This window comes from Melospiza georgiana, chromosome 1 (assembly GCF_028018845.1).
Source record: "Melospiza georgiana isolate bMelGeo1 chromosome 1, bMelGeo1.pri, whole genome shotgun sequence".
In the NCBI taxonomy this organism is placed as follows: Eukaryota; Metazoa; Chordata; class Aves; order Passeriformes; family Passerellidae; genus Melospiza; species Melospiza georgiana.
In genome coordinates, this window is record NC_080430.1 from 9,162,323 (window position 1) to 9,177,879 (window position 15,557).

General features: G+C 38.4%; 1 protein-coding gene across 1 annotated transcript in view; it reads right to left on the bottom strand.

The window, feature by feature from the left end:
- Positions 1 to 2,458: 2,458 nt before the first annotated feature.
- LMBR1 (limb development membrane protein 1) overlaps positions 2,459 to 15,557 on the bottom strand; it is a 69,793-nt gene continuing 56,694 nt past the window's right edge. Inside the window, exons 16-17 of the mRNA XM_058023341.1 lie at positions 11,262 to 11,423; positions 2,459 to 9,295 (exon numbers count right to left, since the gene is read on the bottom strand). Coding sequence (XP_057879324.1) covers positions 9,213 to 9,295; positions 11,262 to 11,423 — 245 coding nt within the window. The 3' untranslated portion in view covers positions 2,459 to 9,212. The remainder of the gene's footprint in view (positions 9,296 to 11,261; positions 11,424 to 15,557) is intronic.

The window sequence follows — 15,557 nt, forward strand, 5'->3', positions numbered from 1 at the left end:
CTCAGAAGTGTTTTAAAGTGATCAACCTTTACTTGATGGTGAACAGAAACCCCAAATTATATGAGTTGGGTGTAATCTTACCTTGTTCCTCCTGAAGCCAGATTTTAATATGAAATCAGTAAGAGCAGTTCAAATTGCAATGCAGAGATCCAGTTCTAGAACCCAGCTAACAACGGTCAGGTAAAACTTACCAGGGCTGTTATTAATTAAATACATAATCACATTAAAATATTAAAGATACGAGCAAGGTTTCAATGCTTTCTCATTCAGAGAGCACATGGTGTTACCAGTCAGGACTGTTTGGAGATCACAAAGTGTAAATATTGGAGGAGGCCTGAGGTGGGACTGTTGTTTGTTTGTTTTGTGTTTTACACATACCACTGAAGGTCAGTGTGAACGAGAGAATGGGATGTTTCTTTCTTGGCACTGAGCAGTGCTGAGGGGAAGCACCAGGTTTTTTCCAACCTGCTCTTTGCTACACGGAATTCTCTCAGAGAGTACAGGAGGGGCTGCTGCTTTTCCCATCATTTTGGGATTTAAATACATCCACAATACAAAGGCTCTCGGGGAACTTTTTATGGTACATTGCTAAATCAGCATTTACTAACAAGGAAACAAATCCTATTTCCACTGACAAATGGATACATCCTTTCAATATCCTGTTCTGTTTGGGATCATCTGGGAACACAGTCAGAACAGTTCTCAGCAGTGAATCAGACCACAGAATCAAAAGAATAAGATCATGTTAGCAGAAAATTTAGGAAACTCAAAGCTTATATAAATTCTTAAGTGAGTTTTCCACATCATCTCTGAAGGATTTTTGTGAGATTTGGGCTCTCAACTTCTTTGGGTCTAGAAAAGTTCATTTTAAATACTCTGATATATGCTATGGAGGGTCACTTTCACAGCTGGAAGGGAGCAGATGTGCTGGTAGAGAAAAGCTACCAGAAGAAAAAGAAGTGAAATAAAACAGTAAGAAATTGTTCAGGTGCCATGAGGCTGTCTGACCTCACCTCCCACTATCCAAACCACACTCCCTGAAAAAATGGATCCTCCTTTTCCTAGCATGTTTTCTGTCCCAGGAAATAAACTGAGAGAAAGGCTCACATTGCCTGGTCATGATACAGATGTCAAAATGTCCCTTAAAACTGCTGCACACATTTATGGGCAGAGATACACAGACCTGTGTGAAACCCTGCAGAGCTTTCAGACACAGGGGTACATTAGGAGGAAGTGGCCACAGTGAGCTGGGGTTGCACTCAAGATGATTAAATTCAAGAAAAGCAATCCTTTTAGGTATTTATTTTGTTGAGTCCCTGTGGGAGCATCTTCAGGTATGAAGATGAGATTGCCCAGTCCTATATGCAATATGCAGAAACATACGCAAAAGGCAGTAAAACGGCATAAAAATCTCTAATGAGGACAACATCTGAGATCCCTCTTCTCCCACTGTCTGTCAAAAAACCAAACCAACCAAGCCCAAAAAGTACAAAGAAAAAAGTACTGAAGATACGACGTAGTGCCAGAGCTCAAGCTTGGAGGTTTCTGTCTCCACTTGAGCTCTGCATTTCCAAAAATACATAAGCATCCCCACAGACAGCAAAAAGGATGATAAGAGGCCTCCATAAAACTGTTGAGGGAATTGGGGTCACTTCTCATATAGAAAATGAAGGGAAATGTAACCTTTCAGGTGTGGAAAATAAAGGGAAATGTAACCTTTCAGGCATGGAAAAAGCAGTGCAAGCAGAAAGACTTGTTTTACTATGGATGTTTGAGAACAAAATTAAAGCTTAAAGCATGGCCAGGGCCCTTCACATTTGACATTTATGAAATCTTGGACAATTAAACAGTGGAATATACTGCCTGGAGACAGCACAGCAATCCCATCACAGACAGCCCTGCCAGGCTGGTTAAATACCAGCAATAATGGAGCTATGTTTGATCCTGTGCAGCTGGATGGATCAAACATCTCCAGGTCCCTTCCAGCCACGTGATCCTTGAACTTTAAAAACAGCCTAAACTCTCCTGTGAAATGGAATTTAAAGTCTGAAGCTGTTTAAGTTACAGACAGTTTAGGAAGCATGGTGGTCAGGGGTTTAACATGTAAAAATTGCCCTTCAGTCAAACTATTAAGGAATTGCAAATTACTTACAAATTACATAATGAGCATACTTTGCTATAAACAATCCCCACTGGCCTAAAGCAGAGAGTTCCAATTAATTGCACACCTGTCTTAAAACACAGGGCTGTGACGCCTCTGAATGTAGAGGAATCTCCATCACATTCCCTACCTCAGATATTTTAGAAATGCAACCATTTGAGAATTTCAAAAGCGGGTTAAGCTGGGAGAAAGAAGAAGTGAGAAGAACACAACTATTCATACCAATTCCAGACAGGATAACTTAGAATGACAGAGATTATTTCTTCATTGCTTATAATAATAAAAAGGACAAAACTCTGCTATAAATCACACTTTACCTTTATTGAAAACACGGTAAAAAAAAATTTTCCTACAAAACATTCAGTGTAACATTTCAAACAAAGGAAAAAAACATATTACCACTGCTTTCCACAAAACAAAACAAAAATATCAGCCTAGCTAAGGCAGCAGATTTTTTTTTTTTTGTAACACAACAAAATACCCACAACAGAGAACATTATAAACCATAATTCTGGGTGACCTAAAATGAACCAGGAAGGGTTTGATGGGGAGAAGGTATCTACACCAAAACTGTTGGGATTAAAGTAACACTCAAAGCACAATTTTTCAGCTGTGTTATACCTTGGTCAGATACATCCATGTGAAAGAGAAGTCAGCTGCTCAAGACTGTGGAGTTTACAAAACCTGAAGCACAAATCAGACCAAGAGGGGACCACCAGCTCCATTCAGCACCTCCCAGCCTCACGCAGTTCAGAGATTGTGCGTAATTTACAATTGTTTTTGTAAACTGTGATATTAACCAGGAACACTGCAGTGAAACCCTGAATGTGCACAGTGAAGGTACCTGCTGCCATCATCACAGCCCAGCCAGAAGCATCAACAGCCACGGAAAGGCCAGCTCAGAATTGTGGTTTTATGGTCATGCCACCTAAGCACACATGAAGCCAATTCCATGTGACAGGGATCAGGGTGCCAGCAGCACCCTGAGAACATCCTCAGCATCCTCACTGGGAATTTTAAATACAAAAATTAGTGGAGACAAGAGCAACACATGATCTCTATTTAGGTAATGTGGGGTTGGGCCCAAACCCCACAGGAAAGGAAATATTTTGTGTACATGTGTTTCATACACACACACCAATATTTCAAATCCCATACCTAAATATATTTTCTTTTTCTATCCAATTCTCCTTAAAGCAACAGAAATCACACTAACTAAGGCAAAACTACTTTGAAAGCTACCTTTAAGAAAGTAAAAGTGACTGAATTTTTTTGTTATATAAAGCCAAGGAGGAGAAAGTACTCAGAGAGATTTTGTGACTCTTAAGAATTTTGGTCCAGACTGGAAAAAACTCATGGTTAGTGGGAAACAGGAAATCATGCACCAGCCAATCTTCTTCTTAAACATTTAAACACACCCACTGAATCACTGCACAGGTATCACCATCATGCCACTTCTCTGAATGACAACTCACACGGGGAGAGAAGGCCCAAAACATGCTCATACACATGAAATACAAAAATCCAGAGAAAGGTGAAGAGCCTGAGCTCAGCACCTCTCACAGGCTGACCCTGCTGAGAGCTGACACAAGGTGTGCCCAGCTCCCACTGAGGGAGGTCTCTCTGCACACCCCACAGCAGAGCAGGAACCCAGCAGGAGCCACCCTGCAGTGACACCACCCCAGGGCTCCCAGGGGCCACACCAGCTCCTTCCCCTCACTGACAAGTGGGGCTGTACCCTCACAGCCCTGGAAGCTCAAAGCACAAATATATACAGTGACTAAACCCTCTCACTCATGATCCAAACTGACTTGAGCTCTTGGTAATTTGTTAGAGGACCCTTGTTAGTGACAAGATTGCTTAAACAGAATCTAGTGGTTAAAAACAAATTCATAAATGTGAACATTTTTGTAGTGGAAGACCAGTTCTAACTAGGGAATTAATATCTCTCTATGTAGGAAAAGAAATACATGAAAATCAAAGCAGGTGCCCCAATACTTCAATAGCTGGTATCTATGGAAGCAGGGAATAGAGGAAGAATGCAAAATACAGCCCAAGAAAGGAGCTTCATCCAGTGATGCTGACTATAAAACAATGTTATGGGGGTAGGGAGGAAAGCAACAAGTGCTTGGGGTTAGTGATCAACAACCATCCAGAAGCAGCATTCCAAAGTGCTCAAGTAGGTACATATCAACATTCAGATACCTAAAAGCCTTTAAGAATCAGGATCTCCTAATTTATATTTGATGTAAGGCCTTCATACAGATAATTTCTAATTAGCTTGGAATCAGTGCGTCAAGAATATCAGAATTTACAGGATATTTCTCACACTATCTCTTTGACTGTTTGGAGTCACCTTCTGTATTTGTCAAAACATATAATGCTATGTATATTTTAAAAAAATCATTAGCATTAAATGAAGCTAAAAAGTTACTGATAAAATATGGCAGTTAACACAAAACTAGCAAGCATCCTAAGGTTTCTGTTGCCAAGACAGAGATACCTTCAGAAGTTCACAGGCTTCTATAAAAGTCCAAGATACTGTTTCACTGTGAATCACAAAGGAGATTTTAAGAAGTGATGAATTTTTTTTCAGTGTCAGTGAATTACTGGCTTATTTAGAGAACATACAACTGACATTTGTATACTAATGATACACATTTTTTTTATCTCTGAAGAGTTCTAGGTGCTTCAATTGTGAAATATTTCAAAAGCCTTCCAATTAAGTTGCCTTCTGGTGTGTTTTCTTACAGTGCATAAATCAAAACTATGTGGATTCTTCTGCTGTTTCATGTTTTGTCTATCTCAAGGGGGCAAAGTAGAAAAGGGGGTAGATATTGTATCACTGTGTGGCTGGTGGCTGTGGCCTTAGTTTGCTCTTGCTGAATGGGATAAATTCAAAAGTAGCATTTTTGTAAAGTTCAAATCTGACAACGTGACTGAAATAACCTGCCAGCTTACCAATAGCAAATTCAGTGTTCATGGGTTGGGGAGGGAAGTCAGTGTAGGCAATATTGTCTCAATTCAACTAAAATAACAACAAAAATCCTAATACTAGGAGGTAGGGAATCTTATTTCATTACAGCAATTAAAGCTTCACAGTTCACATCAACACCTTTTAAAACAAAACTAAGCACGTTTCTTTCTGAAGAGGTTATTTATGTGGCCTTAATGTCCTGTCTCTGCTTAGATTATTTCACCCTGGTTTAAAAATACGCTATTTTCAAGATCAGAGAACACATTAAACAGGATTTAGCTGTTTTCCTGCATTTGTTACTTCAAAATTTTAGATGCCAGTCCACTAAGGGTAAGGCTCAGTTGCTGTACATACACCACCAAGCCACTTCTGGGAGAGGGAGAAGAGGTGGGAAATAACCTAGAGCATGCTACAAGAACTCAAGGAAAGCCACATGCAGGAAGAGGCCAGCTGCTTTCTGTTTCTACCTTACTCCTTTCTAATTTAGACTGTAAATTCTTTGAGAAAAGGGCCATCATGTCTTCATTACACAGCACTGGGCACATGTGAGCACCTCAAGCAGCCTCAGCTGCTGCACAGCCTCAGGGGTGAGTGGCAGAGACATGGTGGGATGGACAGGGGCTGCAGGGCCTTGGTGCCCATCACTCCTGGGGACACCGGGGAGATGTGACACCCCTGGTGACACAAGGGAGATGTGACACTCCTGGTGACACAGGGGAGGAGGATGTGACACTCCTGGTGACACCGGGGACATGTCCCCAGGATCTCTCCCCATGTCCCTCCTGCCAAGCACCTGCTGCAGGAGCTCCTCCCTGCCTGTGTGGGCAGCCCAGCCCTCCCTCCACTGGTGCTCCAGGGGTAGCTGGGAGCCAGACAAGGGAAACCACTTGTCAAATCTTTTCATTTCTATGACACTAAAACAACCAACAGGGTCAAAGGGATCAGAGGAACAGGGCCAAAGATAAACAGCACATTACAGACAGTAAACAAAGCTCCTTATGAATGCAAAACTGTCACTTGTACAGTAACCAATATTACTATTTTTTAGCTTAAGGTGATAAGCATGTGTGCTTCATGCTTAGAAATCCCACAAATATTACAGTTCTGCAATTGCATTTAATATTGTGCTACCAACACAGAAAAAAAAGCCAAAAAACAGCTAACTTAAAACACTCAGTTTACATCTATTTTTTGGTCTTGTGTGGTATCTAGTTGAAGATGGAAGCATTGATGTGCTTTTTGCCTCCTAAGAAGTGAGGCAGATGTTAATGTTACTAAGATCAGCTGTATATACCTTGAAGGTATAGACCACCTGACTCTACATGAGTCAAATACAGGAATGTATTGTCAATATCCATTAATGAATTACCAGTTGCTTGTATTTAAGTGACCATATGATTCTGTGAGAAGTATACAGTGACCTGTGTCCTGCATGCAGTGACAAAGCTTTGCATAAGCACGTCATCTTCAAGGCCAAAGGCATATTTTAATGTCACAATATCAGCAGTTGATTTTAAAACACAACACTGCCAGTGTAATTCTGAATTTCTCATCCATCTTGGAAACCACACAGCACCTCAACCATCCCACCGAGTCCAGTGTCAAGTTTTCCCTAAGGTAGCCTTAACCCACGCATCTGCCTGCAGAATCCAGCAGAAGGGGTGGGCACAGTCAAGGCCCTAAAATTTGTTCTGAGAAAGAATTTTAAAGTCTTGCCTGAAGCTTGGGTGCTTCTCAGCAGGAACTGCTCCTGCTCAGTTGAAGTAATTGCCCAACTCACTTGCAGAAGCCACACACACATTAAAATCCACCTTCTTCTGTGTTATTGGGTCACTGATGCCATGACAAACATCTCTCCAAAGGCACAAAGAGCAAGACTTATGCTGGTTCATACTCCTAGGTTTATTCCTAATATTAATTTCTTCAGAGTGTATTAACTGTCTTAGCATTGTAACAGAAATATTTATTATCTAAAAGCTAACTGGCTTCACACACCACAGTTCACCACCCCATTAAGACATGAGGACAATTTTGGTCATACAATGACTTGCATGGAAAAGGGGACATATTTCACTGGGTTTTAACTATGATGCCGATACATAAGGCTATAAGCTCTGAGAATACCTGGCTGATGCCCCTAATAATGTATCTCCCAATATTTTAAATATAAACTCATTTTAGAACAAGTTTTAATTATAGCTCTCTGTTATTGGTTGCAGAACTTTGACTCAGATAAAGATTTCTCACTAAAGTGTCAGCACTAAGCAAGAGAAAAGATGCTTGTAAATCTTAGTGAAATCAAATAATTTTACTTTTTCTTCCAAGACTTGATACAACACATCAATAGTCAGTTCAATAAACCTTGAATTTATACTGATCACACACACACAAAAAAAAGTAATCCTCTAGCATCATATTTACTACAGAAATATTTACATTATGCCCCAGTTCAAGTCAGAAAAGGCAGCTGAAAAATGATAAATCCTCATGTGTACTGGAGCATGATTTTTGAAGCACTTCAGGGAAAAAAAAAAACAAGCAGACATTCACACACACAGCAATAAGGTCTACAGCCCAGAGCAGTCATCTCAAGAGAACAGCCAAAGAGTTTCTGACACAAGGTTTACCTTATTTTGGAACCACACTGGAAACCAAGTTGTCACCAATGAATATAAGACCTCAAACTACAGACAGGCAGACTTGTTTCACAGAAATAGGAATTGAACAGGAAAATTTTCTGGCTCCCCACATGAAGGGGCACTCACTGAAGGTGTCCCCATTCCAGTCTGTTTGGAGATTACTTGTGGCTGAGCAGGACAAAAGTGCAACCAGATTTTTGAATACTTACTTGGTATTTTTCTTTACTATAAACTGCTTGAAGGATTCCCTAAGGCTGCAAGGAAATGCTACAAAAAAGGACATTATCACCCACTGATGCCATCTTGAATCTAAGGCCTCTGAGCAGTTCAACACTTCAGCAATTCAAACTACCAAGACTGCACACACACATTTTACTTACCAAACCACCTACTGTCATCTCTACAACCTTAGAACTTAATTTATGATATCTACACATATAGGCCTATATACATGAACATGTGTACATTAAAAAACAGGCCAGTGACAGATAACTGGGTTATGCCACTGAACACAAATCCTGGTAACTGAAGTATAAACTCAAGAGAAATTTACTTCAAATTAAAGATTGTAGAAAACTGCAACTGCAGCCTCCTAGGCCTGTGCTCCTTGCATTGATTCCAGGTACTGCTTACACACAGTAGTTCATCAAAAATTTCACAAGGGTCTTGGGTAGGGAAAGGGACCTCCAGGGCACAACAGCTCACAGAACTGAGAGCTGCGACAGAGGGTCTACACAGCTTTTTACAAAGCATACTAGGCTCAGATTGAACACTGAAGTTAATCTTCATCTTGGACTTGTGTAAGACATTGTTTGACCACCAGTAAAGCAAGCTGGCATCTGGAGCTAAGGACAGAGAGCTGAAAACACACTGGCCTGCTGAGAAGGCACCATGACACAGCCTACTGCATCCAGCACTGGGATCTCTCCTGTCCTTTTTAACTCACTCTCAGTAGAGCTGTTCATCTCCTGTCATGGGTACCTACTCCAGCTACTTTACATTTCCAGTGAGGGTCATATTGGCCTTCAAGTGTATGTTTTCTTCTTTTTCTTTTTTTTTATTTTAATCAAGTCCCAAAGTTATTCTTTATAGCTGTGTTTGTATAACACAGGAGGTACTGTGCATTCAAATGGTAGCAAGTCTAAAAATAAAGATGTGAAACTGTCAACAAATAAAAAGGAATGCATTTTTCTCCTCAGCTTCCAGTCTTCAAGGCACCTCCTGCATTAACTTGCTGGGAAATAAACAAGCAGACCAAAAGTTCACTGGAAAGAGAAGAATCCGATACACCTAACTTCCTCAGAAGCACACAGCATCAAAATGAGACAAGGCTCAACCCAAACTAACAACTAAAAGCAATATAAAAATGCTGATGAGATGACAGGAATGCCATGAGGTTGATGTTTTCAGCTCTGCTGACTGCAGGTGATTGTTATCACAGTGTTTTCTGATGGCCATTTGCAGAAGGCTTTGTCTCCGGGTCTCTTGGATTGTTTGATAGGTGAAGTTTATCTAATCCTGCAAAACATTACAGAATAAGGAAAAACTTAGACTCCCCCTTGTTGCATGCACACAGGCATTCAAAAGAACACAGAGAACCCAAATCCTACTCTGTGATTGCAGACTTCACATTTGCTGAAGACCAGAACAGATGTTCTACCTCCTGTAAGAATTGCTTCTGGGAAATTCCCTCAGTGTTGTTTAAGTGAGAAAATCCATTATAAGCATGGGAGATGGAGAACCCTCACTTTCCATTGCTTAAATCACAGACTCAGATGTTAAGAACCAAGAAAGACTTGCAATAGTTTACCCTGTTGCCTAAAAATACCTAAATAATTACCTAAAATTATTAATTGCATTAGATAATTAATTATTAATTATTTTGAACTAGAACATCTTTTTGTAAATCACCCACTGCTGATCTTAATGTCATTTGTGATGACCAGATCATGTCTCTAAACTATTTATATGTCAAATTACATTTTTATACTACACTATTACTGATTTATCTCTGTTTCCAGCCATTTGTTCTTATTGCACAATTCTCTATTGTGAGTGCTAATTCAAGTCTCACATCCTGCCCAAGGCAAGCAGTTAAATTACTCTTTTTGAGGAGGAGGGAGATGAGGAAAGATGGCAAATTTAGCCATATTTTATTCAAAAGAGACATGATGTCAGTCCTTCCTTGCTTGGTACAGTTTCTCTCTGAAGTCTCCTATCAAGTTCTCTGAAGTTAAGGATCAAACCTGGGAAAAATTTCTTATTCATTTTGTGTAGACTACACTGAAGTGCCATGATGTGCAAAGTTAAACTTCTTGCATTGTTGAAGTGGAATTCCAAAATTGACTGCACTACTAAAAAATCAAAATATCCTAAATATTGCCTTATTTCTAGTCCTAATATGTGAATTTTTTGGTCATAGGCCAATTTTGGTTCTCATTCTCTGAATTCCATGGGACAGTTTTTAACAGACATAGTTTGTGATGTACAGCATTGAAAACAAACCCAGTTTGTGCCAGGAACCTGCACATTTCAGGGTTTGTGACTCCCTGTTTGTGTCAAATCCAATGATCATTATCCTACTGTGCTTGCATTTTATGTTTCTTAATCTGCCTTCAACATCTGTAATTTTTTATTAAACACTTTATTTCTAATTATTTTACAACAATTTTAAATTAATCTTCCACGAGGATTCTGAGAAGTGCTTGGATTTTGTTTCAGCATCTCAACTCAAACAGTGAAAACTAACATCAGTAACTTCTAGATGATTCTATCTGAATCCTCAGCTACAAAGAAACACTAAAGTTTCACCATTATTCCTCTCAATTTAAGCAAATACTACTCTAGGGATCTAAAGAGAGAGGAGCTTTGTTAATTAGTAAAGATAAGATAGGGTGATAACAATAAAAAAATAAAAAACATTTTATGCTCTTAGTATCAAATGTGTTTCAATCCTTTCTTCAATGGTCAAGAAACATCAACACAAAATTTGATCAAATTTTTGATTATATCAAGTAAAGGTTTTACTCAGCCAGTTACTAAGGTTCTGTACATTCTGTACAATGATTTTCTGAATAGATGTTCCAAAAAAAGTATGACAACAAAGTTGAGATCTCTGCTAACTATTTATAGGGAACTACTAGGTTGATTTAGACAAAAAAGAAAGACAACCCATAGACAAGCTGAAGTTTAATGTGGAATAATTGCTCCTAGCAATGAGAATGTTTCTATGCTCTCCAAAGACTGAAAATCCAACTGAAGACCAGTAAGTACCACAGGCATATCACTGAAATCAACACTGTACCTTAGCTCTGGACTCTTCAAAAAACAACACGTTATTCATCCTCACACTTTAACTTAGAGAAATTTCCAGAAAAAAAAGTATTCTGTGAGCTGTGACAGAACTTTACCAGTAGCACATCAGGGTGTCAGTGGTGGAGAAAGAGATGGTGAAGCACAGAGTGAATTTTCAGGGCTGTGTTACCTAATGCCTTCAGGAGCTCCTCTCGCACAGCAGACGTGAACTTTCTGACCAGACACAACGTTGTCATGATAGCAAAGAGCAAGTTGTAAGATAACACAATGTAGAAGTTCCCCAGCCAGTTGAACCTTCCAAAGTCTCCAAGGAGATCAAATCTGGTGATTCCTGTTAAATTGCATACAAGATTTAGATCAAAATAATCATAACATTTTTTTAGGAAACACAAAAATTTCCTTCTATTACATTTACATTTAGATGCAAAATTCTTACAGATAGCACACCAGAAGACATATGGTTAAACACACAAGACAATGTTTGTTGGTCACTATAAAACTGTAAGACACCTTTATCAAAATGTTTTTTAAATTTCATAGTGAAATGCTTGAATAATGGGAGTTGAAATGAATTGTCTATTCTAGGTAAGAACTCTTTTTATAATATCAGTAAATGTAACAAGGAAAAAATCAGCTTTAGTATGAAAACTGCTTGAAACCTCAGTTTTGATAAAATCCTTAATGATTCCAAAAAAGAATTAAATGCTCCTTGAGCTTTTTTTAAAAAAAATACAGGTAGCAAACAGCCTTTCTGTGAGAGCCACAACATCTTATGGTAAACACTAAGCTCTAAAGTGTTCTTCCAGAGCACTGCTTTTGAAACCGAAGTTTAAAAACATCTTTCCAAGTGCAGTTTTTCTCCTGGATCCACCCACCACTACAGCCATGGAGCATTTGCACAGAAGGAAAAGAGGCTGAAAGGTGGTGCTGACAGGTCTCCTTCACAGGGCACCTCCAGCCCTGACACTTGGGCTTTGTGCTGATCAAAGGTCTGTCAATCAATAATTAAGTGATCAACATGTTTCTGAAACATGGAAATATCCACAAGGTGTAGGGCCCATGGCAGAAGAGGAAGAACCACAGGTTATTCCTTTGTCAGGTGTCATGGAATACTGCACTGAACACATGGCAGAACACTGAGATGACAGCTACATGATCATTGTCTAGGATTCAAAAGCTGTTGTATTCCCAAAAAACCTTCGGCACAGATGATGTCAGAAGGAAGTGTGCCCTCACAACAGTGCAAAAGCAGGAAGCTGACCCTGTCCCAGAACTAAAATGGCAGCAGCAAATGAGGCAATCACAAAGTAGCCCTGGCTCTGAAACTCCTGAAACCTCCTGATTTTCTATCATCTTACTTTGAAAGTATTTTGAGGCTTTTAAAAACTGACTTCAAAAGTGATAATAAATGAGGACACAGAATTAAGGGTCAGCTGCACTTCTCCCAAGGGTAAACCTGACACTTAGGAATCTCACTGTATCTGCACACCCAAGACCTGCAAGGCAGTTATCACAATGTTAAATGATATACACACTTCTTATACTCAGCATCTGTCATTTAAATTAAAACATCGAAATTGAATTTGGTACCTAATGAAAAAATACTGAAATGAAAAGAAGTTTCAAAGGATGAAACAAAACAATCACTGATCAAAACAGCAAAAGAGGCAGGGAGAAATACTAAAAAAAGCACAGAAGGTCTTAGCACAGAAAGAAAAAACCAACTGAATTAACTGGTGAAGAGATGAAGGACAATAAACATAGAGCTGCTTTCCCACTTCAAGGCAGAGTCCTTAGCATTTCCAAAGCAGCAGTGCTTTAGCCAGATTGTGAAGCCACATGAAAATTAAGAAAGTCAGGTTTGAATGTACAGGCTCCCAAAACTTTAAAGGAAAAGGAACAAAACAGGCAGAGCACTGGAGTTCTCTGGGAAAGGAAAAACATTCCTTGACACACAGAGGTCCAGAAGAACAGTGAGCCATGGAGCAGTGTTACCAGGACAAACACAAATGAACCCTGACACTTCTCTTAGAGTAGGTGGGAAAATTATTGTCCATAAATTACATTCAATTACATTCAATTTCTTCTTACAAACAGAAAAAGTCACTGCTCATCAGAAAAGTGACACAGTAACAGTCTGTAAACTCAAGGGAGAAAAAGGTTAAAAAGATTTTGATGTCTTTCTTACAGAAGCAGTACCCACTCAGCCCACAAAGTAAAAAAACCCAAGACTTTTAATAACTCCTCAGTAATTGAACAAAAACTTGCATATCTAGTGGCACAAATATATACACACAAAAGCTGATGAAATTTTACCAAATACACTATTAAACAAAAACCAAATGGTAGGTTTTAGACAGCACACACAAATAAATTTAAAATCCCCATTTACTTGTACATAATACTCAAGTGTAGAATTCTAGGAAAACTTCCATACACCAGAAAGTTCAATTTTCTCTGGAATTCTTTGTTTTTTGTATTCTTGACTTTAAGAGCCTTGTTCCTAATTTGCTTCTCTGTGATTAGCAATATGGTGCTGGTGGGAAACATTTCTGAAGGGCTACTAAAAGGCTGAAAAGTTCTGGGGAAATATGAGTTAACTTATTTAAGTAAAATAACTTATTTTAGTTTAAAACTTTCCTGGAGTTCTAGAAGAATGACAGATTAGACATATCCACCACCTACATGTCTAATTAGAATGCTATGAAACATGTAAGAAGAAACTATTTCCATTTTTTAAAGTTGAAAAAGGTCAGTGCATGTATTAGATAACTTTTGCTTTTTCACCTTTCCCATAAGGATAAAGTCTAGTCTTTTCTCTATAGCCTAGAATCTCGCTTTTTTAATAAAGTGAAAAGACTATGAATCTGCTTAACATATTTATTTCTTTTCATCTATTCAGTGCCACAGGGAGGTGGCATGTAGTGCAACACACATTGATATTTCTGCAAAAGCACCACATGACTCACTGTACTCTAATACACTCTATTAATCCTGTTTGGACAGCTGTGACTGTGCATTTGTTAGCTGTGTGTTAATTGTTCCATCTTTTTTCTTCTTTTATTTATCTCTATGGCAAACTATTCAGGAATTTCACTTGTTAGTCTGGTTTTTAAGTGAGTTTTACCATTAATCTGTTTCCTATGAGACAACAATGGACCCAGCGTGTACACTTACTCCCACAGAATCTGGTTATTATCAACTGGTAATCTCATGCGTCATTAACAATTAATTTTATTTTCTTTTAAACAAGTCTTGAATGCAGTAACTTAGTAGACACAAACTCATGTTACAATTCTATTCTAAACAGTGATTTTTCTATGGCTCCATATGCTAAAACCATTTCACTTCTTAGACCTTTATTATACTGGTTATATTTTAAAACTCCACTGCTTTAAGTACTTGAATTACCCTTTTGCATTTTTGTGAAGTTTTGTAACAGATTTTTTTAAGTTCTGGAATGCTTATTTTAAGATTCAACTCTCCAAAATGCAGTGCAGAAGGTTTTTTATTTGCTATATAATTTATTAAAATATCCCCTCATACATAGCATGAGAATATCCAGTATAATACTGGAAAACCATGAACTGCTCTTGATTCACGAGTATTTTCCCTGAAAGGAAGAGCAGCTAGAGAACTACTGAGCACACACTGCTGGTCTGTGGGCCTGAGCTCAAACTTCTAAGCTTGTATTAAGACTTGTACAGCCTGAGGTGAAGATTTTTGTTTTGTTCTATTTAATGTTCCCAATGAAATTCACATTAGTTACAAGGATTCTGCACTACTTAAAACATGTAATAGCCTTGCAATTTAGCTTCAAGAATTCAAGCTGAAGATTACCTAATTAAAGTGAAGATACAACACATTTTTCCAACTGGTTATAACAGATTAACTACTTCAAATGCTACTGCCAATCCTTAGCAATAAAATCAGGAGTTCTTCAGTTCTGTTATGGTAGACTCCAAATTGTTAAATTTGAAAAAAGAAGTTAACAAAAAATACAAGCATGTTATTGTAGGGGAAACAAAAGTAGCCTGGTATCACTGCTGATTTAAAAACTTAATAGATGAAGAGTCATTAACTCTTTTTAAAAAGCCATTTGCACTCAGTGTTACCTTGAATTTCAGACACCAAATCCCAAATGTATTCCTTGACAGGAACTAAGCACTAATTTCACAGTGAACATGAAAGTATTTCAGACTGCTCTGGACAATCAGTTTTCCTATCTTTTCATCTGACAATCTCCTGTTTTAAGAAGTTTCAAATCTGACCTTCTTAAAATAATCTATTCCCTAAAAATACTTAGCATCATTTTCTTTTTAGAAAGTATGTCCTGCAGTTCATGTACATAGATGTATGTTCAACAGTTAATGTTTGTGTAGCAATGAAGGCCACAGATACATGTTTTTTCATCTGAAAGTGATGGCAAATTACATACCTATTATGAAAAATACAGGTACAGGCT